At 38.8% G+C, this 18,208-nt stretch overlaps 1 protein-coding gene across 1 annotated transcript in view; it reads left to right on the forward strand.

Annotated features, from left to right (window-relative positions):
* BEST3 (bestrophin 3) overlaps positions 1 to 18,208 on the forward strand; it is a 40,734-nt gene that overhangs the window by 17,261 nt on the left and 5,265 nt on the right. The window contains exons 7-8 of the mRNA XM_036761541.1: positions 2,882 to 2,962; positions 4,144 to 4,295. Of these exons, the coding sequence (XP_036617436.1) occupies positions 2,882 to 2,962; positions 4,144 to 4,295 (233 nt within the window). The remainder of the gene's footprint in view (positions 1 to 2,881; positions 2,963 to 4,143; positions 4,296 to 18,208) is intronic.

Below are 18,208 nucleotides of genomic sequence, written 5' to 3' on the forward strand. Positions count from 1 at the left end.
ATCCCCCAATCGATGTGCATCCCCTTAATTTCCAGTTCTTTGCCACCACAAAGAGAGCTGCCATAACTATTTTAGAACATGTAGATTCTTTTCCTTTTTCCTTGACCACCTTGAGAAACATACCTAATAGTGGTATTGCTGAGTCAAAGGGTACATACAGTTCTATAACTCTTCGGGCTTAGTTCCAGATTGCTCTCCAAAATGGTTGGATGGATTCACAGTTCCACCAACAGTGTATCAGTGTCCGTATCAGTGTCCCAATTTTTCCATGTCCCCTCCCACATTTGTCATTTTCCCCTTCTATCATCTTAGCCAATCTGATTGGTGTGAGATGATAGTTCAAAGTTGTTTTAATTTGCATTTCTCTTATCAATAATGATTTAAAGCATTTTTTCATATGACTCTAAATTGTTTGGATTTCTTAATCAAAATCTATCCTGTTCATATCCTTTGACCATTTATCAATTGGGGAATGAGAAGCTCATTTTTTAGGAGAATAATCAACAAGAATTTATTAAGTGACTATTATGTGCCAGACGCTGGAGATACAAAGACAAAAATGAAACAGTTCCTATGTCAAGCAGTGTGGCATACTGCAAAGGACACCAGGTTTGAGTTGGAGGAAGTAGATTTAATCCCCTTCTGCAGCTTGCTACTCATCTGAATGACCCTGAGCAAATCATTTAATCTCTCTAGGCTTCAGTGGCCCCATCTGTAAAATGAGGATCTCTAGAATCCCTTCCAACTGTAAATCCGATGAACAAATAGTTCAGAGACATTATGATTTTGCCACTGGGGAGCAAATTGACAGCTGATGTTGAATGCAGTATAACAATAGCACGAGGTGGCTTAGAAACAGTAAGTGCTTAAATGAAGATGGGCACTTCTTTGATGGCTAATTTTTTTTTTAATTTACTAGGCTGAATGGGCCCTCATTAGGTTTATAATAATATCATTAAAGCATACACTTACATTATAATTCTTTGTGCCCCAATGCCCAAGGACTGCAGAGTAAAAGGTATGAGCTTTGAATTGGGAATATCTCCTCAATTTCATAAGCAGTGAAGAATTAAGCACTAATGGTTCATATGCCAATCATTTATAGGCTGTCACCTTGTTTCTGTTAAAAGTAATTACCATATAACACAGCAAATATCTCTAAGTATACACCATGGGCAGAGGCTGTCCCACAACATAAAACCTGACGTGGTTTCAAACAACAAAAATGCTATGACACAAAATAGGATAAATCAGAACGAAGGTGAGAAATGCCAGGATCAATATTGATTTTGTATTTTGTGGAGTTAAACTCCACAATGGCAGAGCTCAACCCAATTACTGACATTGAGTGTGTTTGTTTTGACCTCATGTGTTTGGGGAAATATCAATGGCCTAATTCTCCTGCTGGATTATTTCCACTATATGAACATCCAAAAGGGTGTCCTGGGTGAGGTGAGGGGGCAGAGGACAGGACCTGAGATGATATTGTAATTAAGTTATCTGTAATTCATTGTAGAGATAAGCCTTGAGTGAGGGTAAGGGAGCATGAGATAGAGTATTGAAGTAGAAATCAAGTTCAAATCTCGCCTTTGACATTTTCTGGCTATGTGACATTAGGTAAGTCATTTAACCTCTTTACCTCCCTGAGTCAACTCTCTAAGATTCATTTATTGTATCACAGAAGAGTTGTGAGTTGACTTTGTGTATTCCTACAGTGGAAATTGCAGATGCTGAAAAATTGATAATCCTTCTGTACCAGCTTGTGTATTTTCTTCATAAAACTGGATTTTGGAAGCTCAGCCTAGCTTTATCCTATGCCAGTTACCTGTCTAGGAGGGAGCCATGTGGAGAGAGTTATTTGGCATGAAATCTTCCTCAAGAAGAGGTTTCTTAGGGAAGCCTCAGTGTACAAGGACTTTAGCTTTGGTCAATTTAAAAGTATTTATGTCATAAGACACAAGGTCATAAGAAGGAAACATTAGGTAGCTCGGTAACCCAGCCTGGAGTCGGGAAGACCTGAGTTCAAATCCAGCCTCAGATAGTTACTAGTTGTGTGACCCTGGGCAAGTCACTTAACTTCTGTTTGCCTTAATTCAATGGAAAAAGAAATGGCAAACCAGCCACTCTAGTATCTTTGACAAGAAAACCTCAGGGACAGTATGGCCCATAGGGTCACAAAGAGTCAGACAAGAATGAACAACGTGTCATAAGCCATCTCTTATCCACCTATTTAGCTTTCCCTATCCCTAATTCAAAATGTCTAATGAGCTTAATATATTGGTAAATGCCAAAGTTTTCTAAATTATTCACACTTTTCAAGGCCAGCCCAAATTCCACTTCCTTCCCTGATCACCCTAAGGTGAGGTATTCAATCTCTCTCTTTCTCCTCTGACTCCTATAGCATCTATCTATCTATCTATCTACCTGTCCATCTATTTATCTATCATCTATCTATCCATCCATCCATCTATCTATTCAGCTATCTATCCATCTATCTATACATACACATATACATACATATATACACATGTGTGTATATGTATTACATATATGTATGTAGCTATACCATATATAGCAATGATAATCGTATTTACTTTTTGCCATTAAATAGACAAAATTATGTCTTTTGAAGTCTGTTATTATGATTGCCCTGAACTATAAATGCCAGCTGTGTAAATGCAGGTGCCTATTCTATTTGGCACTTGTCTAGTTCAGAATAAAAATTAAAAATGTGGTGAGTTGTTCGTTACTACCTGGAACAGCAGAAACAAACAACTACTTTCCTGGACTTTGCTTTTTATCTATGATGGATCTCAAAAGGGTCAAGGAGTAGGCCTTACTTCAACCCAAGGCCTGATTTGGGCTTTGTTCTTAACTACAGGTGGCTGAGCAACTTATCAACCCATTTGGTGAAGACGATGATGATTTTGAAACTAACTGGTGCATAGATAGAAATTTACAGGTCAGTGGCTTTTTTTCCCCACCTAATACAAATATTCAGAGTTAAATAAATTTCTGACAATATGCCAAAATGTTAATAAAGGCTCTATAGTTGTGCCTGTGAATGTGGTAAATAATCTCAGTGATAAAAGGGAGGAAACTACCTCTCCATGTCCTGTATGACCAGATAAGGCTCATTTCCCCTCTCCGTGTACCTGCTCTTCTCTCATAGGATTGAATCTGGGTTGCAGGAATACTTAGCCCCATCAACATTCTTTGTAAGTTTGATCAACCCTTGAGAACCCTTCCCTCCCTTCCAGTGGAGAAGCCAAGACCTTGTTGCTAATTCATTCTTCAATCTCTTTCTCCAGTGCCACCAGACAGGTCAACAATCATGTAAATGGTAGCCCATCTCAAGATGGTGTAAGACCCCAAGTTCACAGAGGTGACCAGATGTTAAAGATGTCTGATCACTGGGAATCTGGGCCAGGTCAGAATCAGCCAGTTAGTCCCTTCCCCCCACCCCTTGAAGGAAGGCAGCCTGGGAGGAAGTGCTGCAGCATTCACAGACCTGGCCGTAGGGAGGTATTCCTCCTAGAAAGACCCTACACCAGCTTCCTCTTCCCTCACAGGTACTTGGCCAGTTGAATAAAGGCCATTCAACGCTCCAGTTACTACCGCTTTGTATTTGTATGAGCCTTCCCTTAAAGGATCCCAAATATCATAGAGAGGACCACAATGTCTCAATAATGCAGCACAGTCCTTCAGCCTAGGTCCAAGACTAGTCTATTCTTAGCACAAAATGCAGCGCTAAGAAGGTAAGCAACTTCCCCAAGGTCACCTGAAACCTTCAAGGCAGAGTCACGGCTAGAAACTGGTACAATTCACTCCAGCAGAATATGGTTATAGGCGCACCATGGGGTTTGTGCTGTTCTGTTCCTAAATCCCAGACCAGTCTGTAGGAACTTCCTATATGGAAAGAGTGTGGGGTTGGAGTCAAGAAGAACTGGGTTCAAATCCTGGCTCTGCCAATTAACAACCTGGGTGACCTTGAGCAAGTAACTTGACCTGTCTCCATCTGTTTCTTCCTCTGTAAAATGAGGAGGGTTGGACTGGGTGGCCTCTAAGGTCCCTTCCAGCTCAAAGCTATGATCCTGTCATCCTCTGATCTGATCTAGTCTAATAATATAATGCTGGTCTTAGGTCTCCCTTTTGGCTGTGGATGAAATGCACATGAGACTACCCAAGATGAAGAAGGATATTTACTGGGATGACTCAGCTGCACAACCCCCATACACACTGGCAGCTGCTGACTACTGCATTCCCTCCTTCCTGGGATCAACAGTTCACATGGGGTAAACAGTATATCTTTTGTGAGCAATCTGAGTAGATAAGAATTCAACAAGCCATAGAGCTAATTCATTCTTTAGAAGAAGTTTGGCAGTACAATGGCTAGGACACTGGACCTGGAAGTGAGGAAGCATCAGCTTACTAACTGTGTGACCTTGGGCAAGTCACTTAACCCCAATTGCCTTGCTTCCTCGCCTCCAAAAAAAATGTAGCATCAGAAACTTATTAGCTGTGACTACATCTTTTTGTTGCTCATCATGGAGGGTTCAATCACAGCAACGGCAGAGGGTCATCCAGAAATGACTAAGATATAAAAACAAAAGTCATCAATAAAATTATTTAGATTTTTTTTAAAAAAAGAAATTATCTAGCTGTGTGACTCTGGGCAAATCACTTAACTGCTGTTTGCCTCAGTTTTCTCAGCTGTAAAATGGAGACACAAGAACTTCCCAGAGTTGTTATGAAGATCAGATGAAATGATATTTATAAAGTGCTTAGCACAGTGCCCAGCACATAATAGATGCTATCTAAATCCTAGTTATTATTATTGTTCTTATTTCTCACCCCTGGTCTTGAAACTGTTTTTGTGATTACCCACAAAAACTGTATTCTCAAGACTGTGAACTTATTCAATTTTTAGTTGCAATTGATGGCTTCAAAGTTGGGGATAGGGGTAGAAAGGAAAGTGATAATGTGGGTATCAGTTTAAGAATGGCTTGCTTTTCTGATCCTGAAGCTAATTTGCATTTTATTTTGGCTTTAATTTCAAGTGATGAGCCTACTCACTGTGGGTTTCTTAAGCATAGCTGTATATTTCCATTTTTCATAAGGTGATGACTTTGTGTCCACATGAGTTCCCACATATTCAAGGTATTCAAAAGAAGCTCTTCGATGGCAATGTTGAGCTAGGTGGAACTCATGTAATACTAGGGCACAGAAGTAATTTTCTCTAAAGTCCCTGGTCTTTTTAAAACATGAGAACTTTGAACCTACTGCAGTTATATCAATATGGTCTGTGCTCAAGTAACCTAAGACCCAAAGAAATTAGTGAAGGCAAATGAAAGTAAAATAAAGCAAGCACAGTTAATAGCAAAAGAACAAAAAAGAGCTACATTGTTGGTCTTTTAGAAAATGGTGACAGAGGGATGATCGAAGGATATTTTTTTAAACTTACAATTAAGTTTGGGTTATTAATATCTGCCTGTTACTCTGGGTCAACATTCATAGTAAGGTTTTTTGGCTCCCCCACTACTCTCACCATCCATACTTTTCCTCCCCCATTAGATGCCTATCCTGTTTTCCCCTTTTCCTTCAGTTAGCTATTAACTAATAACAAGAATATTTGAATTCTAGTAAGAGACTCTTACAGACCAGGAGTCCTCCAAGACTCAAAGGGAGTGAATCCCAATGATAGAATTTCAGACACTGTGACAGGTGATAAGCAAGATATTTTTGGTCAAAGGAACCTGCTCAGGGACCCTCAAATCACCCTGCTTATACTTGAAAGTGTATTTCAATTCCATTTAGCAAATATTTATCAAATATCTGCTGTTTGAAGGGCATTGGTAAGGGCACTCTGGTAAGCATATGAAATCTGGGTAAGAATTAAAACTATATATTCCCCTTCAGTGACTCCACCTTTTGTCCAGTTCAGGCTGGGCAGAACTAGTATCATTCTTATTTTCTGTTATTCTAGAATCTCCTTAAAGAGTAATTTATTCATTCCTGTATCTTGCCATTTTAAATCTTGTGTAACACATTTTGTGATGACAGATCTCTGGGTCCATCTGGCAATTTTCTCTATTGTGCAACTTAAAATGTGATTTTTGATGGTCTTGTTTTATCTTCCAAGATATAGATGTAGAGAGACCTTCAAGCATTTGGGTGTTTTCCTAGTTGATACTAAATATTTGAAGATCTAGCTAAAAGAGAGAGAGAGAGAGAGAGATTCCCAATGCACACAAATCATTGTTATTACTATAATTAGATCATTACATGTAATTAATTTAGAGTACTAAATTTCCAGTGTTTAATCAATTGTTTTTTCCATAGTGGTCCAAGTAGTGAGTTTCTCTCTCTCTCTCTCTCTCTCTCTCTCTCTCTTTCTCTCTCTCTCTCTCTCTCCCTCTCTCCAAGTTTAAAAAAACTATATTTTGACCTCTTTATATTAGAGATAGACCTTCTTTTCAATACTCACCCACCACTGCCCCATCAAAAAAAGACTGACTAATGACAGGCAGTGGATAAGAGATTTGGAATGGAAAAAGATAGTTGTGACTTTAAAAAATGAAATTAAGGAACTAGGGAAGAAGCCAGGTCTCTTACTCATCCTAGCTATGAATAAGTAAAGAGTTAAAACAGGTCTAGCACTTGTATTGCTTTAGCAGCAGAATTAACAGCTAAAGCAGACTAGGGGGAGTTAAGTACAGTGGGAGAGAGATCTGGATTTGGAAACAGAAGACTCAGGCAAATGACTTAGCATTTCTGAAGTCTCCTTACCTGGAAGATGAAAGGATTGGAATAAATGACTTTTGAGGTCATTTTCAACTGTAAATCTATGAGCCTGTGAAGTTATGATCATTCATCCCCTACTCCCTAAGCTTAGTTTCCTGATACAAAAAGCGATGCTGCTTTGGAGCTTTAGTTTTCAAAGTTTCTTGCCCCTGGATCTTGGTGTTATGGTGTGTGAGAGATGAAATGATTGAGGTAAGAAAGATTTGAGCTTCTGAGCATATTGATTTATTAAGCAATGCATGCCAAGTTCATAACAATTGGGACCAGACTTTCTCAGCCTAGAGCTGGACCCTGAATACAGGGGAGGCAGATTTTATGCATTAAAAACAATTAATTAAATCAAATTAATGAAAACCAAATAAGACCAATTGATTAAAAGAAAACAATCAGCCAGGGTACAAAATTAGGTAATATGATTTCTAAATGGAGGAAATTTTAGGGAATTTCTGAATTGGGAGGAGGAGAGTGAACATGTACAATTCCCTGAAATCGGAAAAAGAGGTATCCTACTGTTGAGAGCCAATTTTCTTTAACACTCTATCTCCCTCTTTTCATCAAAGCTACATAGTTAATGAAAAGGCAGGGATTTCCCTGCTGTCATATTATTCATCTAAACATACATATCGAAGTTCTGGACTAGGAAAAATTTCGATTGTTTGTTCATTAGGTACTTAGTAAGTTCTCTTTAGCTATCAAACTCTACCTCCCAAGCCATTATCTAAACCAACTGAGTTCTTTCAAATCCTTCGTGTTTTACCTGGATCAAATAATATATTTGGATTCATTTCCTCACATCCTAGGATCATAGATTTAGAGTAGAATAAGACATTAGACTTCATTGAATCCAACCATTTCATTTTATAGATGAAGAAACTGGCTGAATAGCTTCCTCAGGAACTGACAGCCTTCCCAGCTCTTCATTCTACTCTATTCACATGACCTACTCCTCCACTTCGCTTCAGCTGCACATAGAGTTAATCATGTCTTTGATCTGGCCATTACCCACATTTCACTTCCATGTTTAAGAAATCCTTTATCTGATCACAATCTTTTTTCATTCCATCTCTCCCTATGCCTTACTACCTTTAACCATATTGTTCATCCTTACCATGACCACCAATGCCTCCACCCCTCAGTCAGTACCTTCCCTGCTCTGGTTACACTTTGGTTCTTTGATCGCTTCCCAAGCCATCACCCTTGCTCTGGTTACACTCTCCTCCCTTGACCCCTTGGTGGACCAGTTCAACTCTATGCTGTCTCACTCTTGAAACATTTGATTTATTGTCAAACCCCAACCCTGGATTACTCCCATCATCTTTCTACTTTGGTCCTACCCATGTTCTAATAAGCCACATTGGAAGAAGTCATTAAAGTATAATGAAAGGGTGAACTATAAATTTAAGTTATCTAATCTCCACTGGCACCTCCCTGAAGCAAGGAAATCCTTCTATTCTTCCCCAATCAATTCTCTGTGACACTCACTATGTCAACTATTCTAAATCTTGTCTTGTTTCCTTAAAATTCCCATGCCACCTTCCCCTTAATGCTCTCAGCTGAGGACCTTACCTCAGACTTCGCCAAAAAAATTGAAACCATTTGCCACAATGTCCCTATTTTCCCTTTTCTGATCTAACATTTTTCTGGCTGTATTCCTATCTATCTCCTTTATTCCAGCTTCTGATTAAAAAAATGGTCCTTCTCCTTGCCAAGGCCACCACCACCTCTACATAGACCCCTCATCACATCCCCTAGAATCTTCTCCATCAATTTGCCTCCATTACCACCCCTACTTTCTAATTTTCTAGCTCCCCATATCTACTGATTTCTTCCTGACTGCCTACAATAATACCTCTCTCCCCCATCCTTGAAAAACTTTCTCCATAACCTATTATCTCTGCCAGCTATTGCCCTATATCTCTTTTCCTCTTCTCAGCTGAACTCTTTGAAAGATCAATCTACATTTAGTGCTTCTGCTTCCTCTCCTCTTGATCTCTTCCAAATTTCCTGTAGTCAGGATTTGGATCTTATCATGCAATTGAAACTGCTCTCTCCAAAGTTACCAATGGTCTCTTAATTGCCATAGCTAATGACTTCAACTCAATCCTCATCCTTCTTTACCTCTCTGTAGCATCTGATACTGTCAACCACCTTCTATTCCTAGATACTCCAAGCTCTACCATCTTCAAATTTTTCTGTTACTATGGAGGTCATGAGAATCTTTTCCTATCACCCAGATTCACAGCCTCGAGGTCATATTCTCACTCACCCCACATACATACTCAGTTTCCAAATCTTGTTATTTTCTTTACAATATCTTTTCTCTAACTCTGTTCTCTCTCATACAGCCACTACTCTCATTCAGGACCTCACCACTTCTCATCTGGACTATTATAGTAGCCTTCCAAATGGTGGTCCTGACTTGCCTCTCCCCCAATACGTCCCCTACACAGTTGCTGAAGTAATTTGTTCCTAAAATATGGGCCTGACCATATCACCCATCCTTCTCAATAAACTCCAATGCCTTCCATTGCCTCCAGGATAAAATATAAACTCCTCTGTTTGGTGTCTAAAGCTCTTCACCATTTGGCTCCTTCCTGTATTTCCAGCCTTACACATTACTCCCCTCCATTCATTCTATCTTCCAACCATACTGGCCAATTTGCTGTTCCTCACAGGAAATGTTTCATCTCCCATCTCCAGCCCTTGGTACTAGCCTTTGCCCATGTTTGGAACGCTCTCCCTCCTTAACTTTGCCTCTTACAACTCCTGATCTCCTTCAAGACTCATCAAAAATGCCATCTTCTATAGAAAGCCTTTCCCAGCTGGTAGTCCCAGCTTCTCTAAAGATCTTTCCATCTACTCTGTGTGTGTCTTGTAATTATCTGTGTATGTGTGTCTGCTGCATTAGAAAGTAAGTTCTTTTAGGGTAGGGGCTGTTTTTGCCTTTTCTTTTTATTACCAATGCTTAGCATAGTGACTGGCACATAGTAGTGCTTAGTAAATGATTTTTTATTGATTGAGAGAAGTTAAATAACTTGTCCAAGATCACATCTAAGGTGGGATTTAAACCCACGTCTCCCCTGATTTGAAGCCCCGCCTACTACAGACAGTAATACAGACCATATTGTCTCTTTGTTATCTCAGAAATCTTTTCCTTCAAACACATTTAGTTTGGACTCTTCAGCATTTTAGTATCTTTCTCTGATTAGACTATGCATGATCTGCTGTGTTAATTGGGGGTATCTCTTCATTAGCTTAATTTTGGAAATATTCTTAGCCAAGATGGGGAAAAAGTCTGCAAGCAGCAAAACAGATGTCACTGCTAAGATGCTTAGCAAGAAAACACACCAGCAGTTCTAAAAATAATAATGTTTTTCTTAGTGTAAATTATAAATATCCACACTTGATACACTGACCTTTACCAGGAAAAGCCCAGAGAAATTAAAATCAAGTAGGCTTTGCTGAAAAAAAGGAAAAATTCTAGTCATTGGAATGAATCAGAGGATATTTGCCACTGGTTTAATCACAGACTTGAAGGAGCATGCTTTTCTTCAAGGTCTACTAAACTGAAGAGCTCCTAAGTGCTTATTTGGGAAGTGATGGGAGTTAGCCATTCACACACATTTTCAGAACTTTAAAATATAAAACAGATGAGTCAGAAAATCTAATGTCCCTCAGAGCTACAGTTAATCCTATACAACAGAGCAAATCAACCAAAGACAAAGAAGTCATAGTGTTCTATGAATTCTAGAGTACTGTAAATAAATCGCCCATTCATCCATCCATCCATCTATCCATCCATCCATCCATCCATCCATCCATCTACCTATTCATCTATCCATCTATACATCCATCCATCCATCTATACATCCATTCATCTAGACATACATATCTACACACATACATAAATACATTCATCCATCCATCCATCTATCCATCCATCCATCCATCCATCCATCCATCTACCTATTCATCTATCCATCTATACATCCATCCATCCATCTATACATCCATTCATCTAGACATACATACCTATATCCATCCATCCATCCATCCATCTCTACATCCATTCATCTACACATACATATCTAAATACATACATAAATACATTCATCTCTCTATCCATCTATCCATCCATCCATCCATCCACCCCACTGCCTCCTATCCCATCAGGAAGATTTAAAATCCTAGGAAAGAAAGATGCCTTAACAGCTCCTGAAATGAGTCATCCAACACGTATGATGGATACTCTAACCCTCTAACTGAATCCACAGGCCTTTTCTGGACTACCTAACCTAAAAGCGTGCCACCCATCCTACTGATCCCATCTCCTAAGGAGGCTGCTATAACATCAATACTATGAGTCACCAAGCTTTTACAACTCCTTAATACCTTCCCCTTTCAGAGGCAATTTTTCTTTCTTTTATGATTCCAATGACTAAAAATTTGGTTATTAGTCTAAATTTCTTATGGCGGCTAATAAAGGAAGAGTTGTCAATTAATGGTAGCTTCTGCAAGGAAATGAAACAACAAAGCCGAATAATAGGAACTCTTTTGATGAGTTGAAGAATTGTCTTGGTGGCTTATTTCTTTTTTTATTAAAACTGTTAATTGTACAAAAATCAATTTTACTTAAGCTTCATTCAAAAAGTCTCTTTTTCTTTTTTTCCTTTGCTTCACCTTTTTTTAAGCTGGGTCTCCCTATTTCACCCAGGCTGAAAATATAAGAGCTACTTTGGGGCCCAATCTCACTGTGATCAGCACATGAGTTTTTGACCTGGGCCAGTTCATTCCACCTTAGGCAATTTAGTGACCGACCCCTCAGCTCCCAGGGGCTCACCATATTCGTGTTGAATTTAGTTCAGACACCCAATCAGCTTTATCTGCTATAGTTCATAGCTCCCTAGAGTAAGAGATCTGCCAGCAAACAGCTTTCCCAGTAGCTGGATTTACAGGCATGCACCACCATGCCTAGTCAGAAGTCCTAAAAACAATCATAGGGAGCAAAATTATCTTTTTCCACTGAAATATATGAAGTATATTTAAAGCACACACATGAAATAGATGCACTTTTTAAGGACTGGATAATAAAGCAAAGGTATTCTCAGAAGCATCATTTCCCAATATGATAGGAATTATACGTATGTATATATATATATATATGTATATATACATATACAGGAATATACGGGTGTGTGTATTTATATGTGTATATAAATATATGTAATATATACACATATATATTTTTAATCAACAGAAATTTATTAAACTGATATCATTATAAAGTGGTCTTTTACTGAAATAAAAGCTCCTTTTGAGCTAATTATATAAGAATGTTTTAGTTAGACAAGAAATGCATAGTCTGTTATGATGCTTTATATTTGCAATAAAAATAACCCCAAATGTATTAAATCCTGGATTGTTAAGTACAGCAGAGCAGAGATTTATCTGAGACATTTATTTTATTTGCTCTGTTTTCTCATCAAACTGCATTTTCTTCCCTTCCACCCTATGGCTTCCTAGTAAGGAGGAACAATTAATCAATAAACATTTATTAAGCTCCTACTCTGTGCCAGGCACTGTACTAAGTTCCAAGAGGCAAAAGGCAGTCCCTGCCCTCAGAGAGTTTATAATCTAATGGGAGCAACAACATGAAAACAAATATATCAAAAGCATGCTATATACAGGAACATCCCAAGGAACTGAAAATAAATTCGGTTCATATTTTTAGTCTTTTTACAGCCCAATCTGAGTGTCTCCATTGACTCTCAATCTACACCCTTCTCTTTTTTAATCTTATAAATGTTACATGTGTCCATCCATCTTCTCTTTATGGTAGGATATGATATGATTTCTGAAAGAAAGACCATAGGAGAACCCTTGGAGTGAATGATTCATACATAGTCTCTATTTCTCTATAGTCAACTGCAATGAGATGCATTTTCCCCCATACCTTTGACTTTTTTGTTTAGGATAGTGAATAATAGGTATTCCAAGTCCCTCCACTGAGGCAGATAGTCAACTCACTTATCTATAACTTGAAGTCTTAGAGAGCTGCCTGGGGTGCTGAGAGGTTATGATATGGCCATGGTCATCTAGTTAGAATTTGAACCCAGGCCTTTTGTTCCAGGCTTTTTGTGGTATAGGGTAATGTGATTCCTGGGGTGAAAGCCCCAGGAATGGAGGGAACCTCAGCAACCATCTAGTCATGGAGTTTTAAGATCATAAAAGTAGAGCTGGAAAGGGACCTTAGAGGTGATCTAATTCAGGCTCTTAGTTTTACAGATGGCAAAACTGAGACCTAGAGATGTAAAAGCAGTTTGCCCCTTGTCACGTAGGCAAAAAGTTGTCCAATCTTGTGCAATGTAGAAAGCAAGGATTAAGAGGCAAAGTGACCACAAGTCACTCTTCCATCAATGGTGGTGGCATCATGTCAGGTATACATCAAAGAGAAACACAGGTCATTTTCCAACTCAGAGAGTTCCCTATCTAATTGAAGATGGTTTTTTAAAAAAAATCATTAAAACATTATCCTCTAAAAACATTATTCTCTAAACTTAAAAAAATTGTATTTATATCTCCATTTAAAAAATTATCCTCTAAAAGTTCTGAATTTTCATGAAATCATAGACTCTTAGCACTGGAAGGCCCCTTAAATGCCATCTACATGGGAACAGCTAGGTGGCACAGTGAATAGAGCACTAGCCCTGGAGTCAGAAGGACCTGAATTCAAATCCGGCCTCAGACACTTGACACGTACTAGCTGTGTGACCTTAGGCAAGTCATTTAATCCCAATTGCTTGGCCCTGCCCCCTCCAAAAAATAAAAAAAAATTTAAAAAAAACCACCTGCAGGAATCCCCTCTGCCAATTCCTAGGACTCTATCGATCATCCCCTTCTTGAATACATCTGGTGGCAGGAAATTCATATTATGTATACCTGCATGGCAATTTGTAAAGCATTTACTATTGCTCAAGAAAACATGAAATAAAGTATTCTTAGAGAGCTTTGATTGAAATAATTAATTATGATAGAATTATGATTAATCATGATTATGATAGAATGGTCGGGAGTAAACAACTGTAAGGAAGTAACAGTAAGATCTGTTTGTGCTTACACTGATAAGTTGTCATTTTAGTCATGTCCAACCCTTTATGGGGTTTTCTTGGTCAAGATGCTGGAATGGTTTACCATTTCCTTCTCCAGGGGATTAAAACAAACAGAGTGACTTGCCCAGGGTCAATAGTAAATGTCAAAGTAGGATTTAAACTCAGGTCTTTCTGACTCCAGGTCCAGTGCTCCATGTAATGTATCTCCAAGCTGCATGATGTTTTTCCTAGTACACGAAATGATACTCTACTAACCTGAAAGTTAATTACATTGCCTTTCCTCTACCTCTACCCCATTTTTCTATTGCTATTGTTCAGTTGTTTCAGTCATGCCTAACTCTTGGTGACCCCCATTTGGGGTTTTCTTGGCAAAGATACTGGAGTGGTTTTGCCATCTCCTTCTCCAGCTCATTTTGCAGATGAGGAGTTTGGGGCAAACAGAATTAAGTGACTTGCCCATGGTCATGCAGCTAGTAAGTGTCTAAGGACAGATTTTAACTCAGGAAGATGAGTCTTCTTGACTCCAGGCCCAGCACCATCTAGCTGCCCATTCCTCTATTAGTCAACCTATTTCTTACATCTCCCCCAAAATAGCCACACACAAAAAAAATTAGGCTTATTAAAATCATTCATTGAAACTATAGTTAATGTTCTCTTGCTCTTACTAGAGATGCAGTATAGCGTGGTATACAGTGTCTTGGCCTTGGAATCTAGCAGACCTAGCTTCAAATCCTCTCTTTGATCCTTCTTAGCAATATGGTAGAGATAAGTCACTTAATCTCTCTGAAACTAAGACACAGATAGGTAATGATTTGCATCACAAAAGCTGCATTAACACTGGGACAGCTAGATTTTGGAGGAGGCTATATTAACATTTGGTATTTTAAAACTAACTTTTTAAAAAGTGTACTATTTTAGTCAGCTCTTAATCCTGGGGAAGTGAGTTTTTATTTTAATTAATTTTACAGTATTTTTTGTTCTATTATTAAGCTTTCAATTCCATTCATAAATGGAGGGGTCATTTTTTATGAATGTTCCCCATTTGATACCCATTTTCAGCTCTGTCGTATTTTAAGTCAGTTAAGATCACAGTTATCTTGAGATATCTGATATGTTGTTCCAATGTGTCTGACTGTGACTCCATTTGGGGTTTTCTTGGCAAAGATACTGGAGTGATTTGCTATTTCCTTCTCCAGCACATTTTACAGATGAGGAAACTGAGGCAAATAGGGCTGAGTGACTTGCCCAGGGTCATACAGCTAGTTAAGTATTTGAGGCCAGATTTGAACTCATGAAGATGAGTCTTCCTGACTCCAACTGCCCTAACAACAATTCAGTTGAAATCACCATTATCTTGCAACAGCTGATGTGTTACAACTCACTAAAAAGCTAACATTGATCACTAGAAAAGACCTCAAGAGTTCTGCTTTTTTGCCAACAAATTGCTGACAGTTTTTCATTAGAATGAGTCCCAAGTTGGAAAGGAGGTGAATTTGATGGTTTCTAAAATGTATTCTTAGATGACCCTACAAATCTATTTCCCCAAAATCTGCAAATAAAAGGAGGGAAAACATTCTACAATCTCTTAAGCTTATTGGTTTGCTTTCAAATTCCTATTGCCCATTGATTCTGGCTTCTTGGCCTATTCTTTGTGAATCACTTAGGGTTCCATTGATTTTCCAAAAATCTATAACCTAATATGATTTTTAAATGTTGCTTTCAAATCTAAATTTCTTTTAATAGCAACCTGACTTCATCATTCTTCAGGGCATCCTTCTCGTGACCTCTAAAAACCCAGATAATTTTTTAAAATGATCTAAAATTTTTTTCTGTTCTTCCAACCTGATCTAATTAGATCAGTGACTTGCTCAGTCGGAATGGGATCTATATATCTCCCTCCCAGATTAGGAAATGAGAAATTAGCAGACACTGATGAAGAAGATTGGCATCACTGTTAAGACACAGCAAAAGAAGGGAGATTTGAATGGAAGTCTTATCTTTCCCAATCCTTCAAGTTCTCCCCTATTTGAATTTTCTGTGAGTCCTGAGATATCACCTGGATTTAATCCCAGAGTCATAGAGGGCCAGACCCTCTAGGTGAGCAATATTCCAGGGAAAAGTGAGAGTAAGCCAATTCCAACTGGCTTCACTACCTGGGAAAGGTTGCCACAATTTAGTCTGACAGCAGATAAAATAAAATGAAACCCACATGAGCAAGCATCCTTCCTTCCTCCTCTCTGCGGATGTCCAACTGTGAATATATAGAATATATATAGAGAGGCATCCCCTTCCCAGCATCCCACAGTGCAGGATCTGAAACACTACCTGGGAAATGGGAAAGTAAGAAGAGTCTCAAGTCGACAGCAGGAACCTTCTTTTTCCTCCCTTTGTTCTGTGTCCAATTAAAACACATTCTTCATTTCTTTTTTTTCTTTTAATCTTTATATCTGCACTGTCTGTGTTTACCATTCAACAGCATTTTACAAGTATTTATTGAATCTCTTGTCGGAATTCTCAACTGCAAAGGCTTTTTTTGTTTGTTTTTAAACAAGGGATCATATTAAAAAAGGGGGGGGGCAGGCAGCTCAGTGGTGCAGTGGATAAAGCACTGGCCCTGGAGTCAGAAGGACCTAAGTTCAAATCTGACCTCATACAATTACTAACTGTGTGACCCTGGGCAAGTCACTTAACTCTGATTGCCACCCCCAGAATAAATAAATAAAAAGGGGGGCCAGATCATGTCTAACTGATAGACAGAACTGAACAGAGGTGTAGTGAATAAAGTGTAAGACCTGACTTCCAATCAGATACTAGCTGCGTGTCTCTGGGAAAATCACTTAATTTCTGTCTGCCTCAGTTTCCTCATCTGTAAAATGTGGATAATAATGCCAGCCTCCCAGGGTTGTTATACAGATCAAATGAGATAACACTTGTAAAATACTTTATAACCATTAAAGTGCTATGTAAGTGCTAGCTATTGTTATTATGTTTAGATTGGAATAATGGCAAAGAAAGTTGTTTTTCATGTTGTCAAGGTGAACTTAGAGTTGGCATATTGTGGTTTTTTTTCAAAAATCCATTTATGATGAAAAACTTTGATCAGTAAACAAAATATTGGCTTCATGACTCAACAGCCCCAACAAAAGGCTACAGTGGAAGTGCTATAGAGGCCAACACCAAAAACTAACAATGAAGGCAAAAGATGATGATAAGACACCTTATTTAGTATAGCAGGTGAGGTTGGCAGCTGTGATCATACACAGCAGCAGAGACATAACTAGGATGGGGCTGTCTGGGCTTTGCTGCTGGTGACCAATATCCAGGGGGTATACTTTGGTCCTCTAACTCACTGTCCCCATAGATCATGGCCCCAGATTGCATGTACGGCACCACCACCACCACCACCCAGTCTCTTGGCTGTTCTGAGTTGCTGGGCTGACACTGTAATGCCCCTTTCCTGGCCCTCTGTATCCTTTCTAAGATTTGGGAGAAGGGGAGGGATATTCAGACCAGACTCTCTGGGTGGCTATTTCATCAGGCTCTATTTTTTTTAATGATTTTCACTAAATCATTAACTAGACTCATGCAATCTGCTAAAAACTGAACTATTCCTAAGTCAAAAATGACTGGGCATACAGTTAGAGAAAAGAGACAAACTTCTGTTCTTGGTGGCATGTGTTTATCTCTGGTGCCTGACACCATGGTTTATAACAGAGTAAAGCCAACATTTGCTTTTTTCTGGCTGCCTGCTCAGAAAGATGAGAAAGGGCAGTGTGTAGAGGAAAATACGCTGGAATTGGAGTCAGACGTCCTGTGTTGTGGGCCAGGCCTGACTCAGCCTAGCTCAGTGGTCTGGGTTTGGGATTGGAATGAAATGAGACACTCTTAGACCATCTGAAACGTAACAAAAGACAGTTTACTTAACCATGGCAGGAAAAGGAAAATCAGCAAGGATACAGTTTTGGTTCAGAAAAGGCATATGGTAAATGTAGGATGCAATGGAGAGAGAGCTGGCCTTGGAGTCAAGAAAACTTCAAAATCTTACCTCTGACACATACCGAATACGTGACACTGGGTTAAGTCACTTAACTTCTCAAGATCCCTAGTCAAACAAGCCTCTAAGACAAGTCATAGGTTATCTGCTTTAATAGGGTTTTCTCACAAAAAAACTAACTTTCTCCCTGAAAAAAATAGATTGATCGATAGCTAGATACATAGATTGACAGAGAGAGAGAGAGAGAGAGAGAGAGAGAGAGAGAGAGATTTGGACCTGTGATTTTATTGGTATGGTGGGA

This window comes from Trichosurus vulpecula, chromosome 5, assembly GCF_011100635.1.
Source record: "Trichosurus vulpecula isolate mTriVul1 chromosome 5, mTriVul1.pri, whole genome shotgun sequence".
In the NCBI taxonomy this organism is placed as follows: Eukaryota; Metazoa; Chordata; class Mammalia; order Diprotodontia; family Phalangeridae; genus Trichosurus; species Trichosurus vulpecula.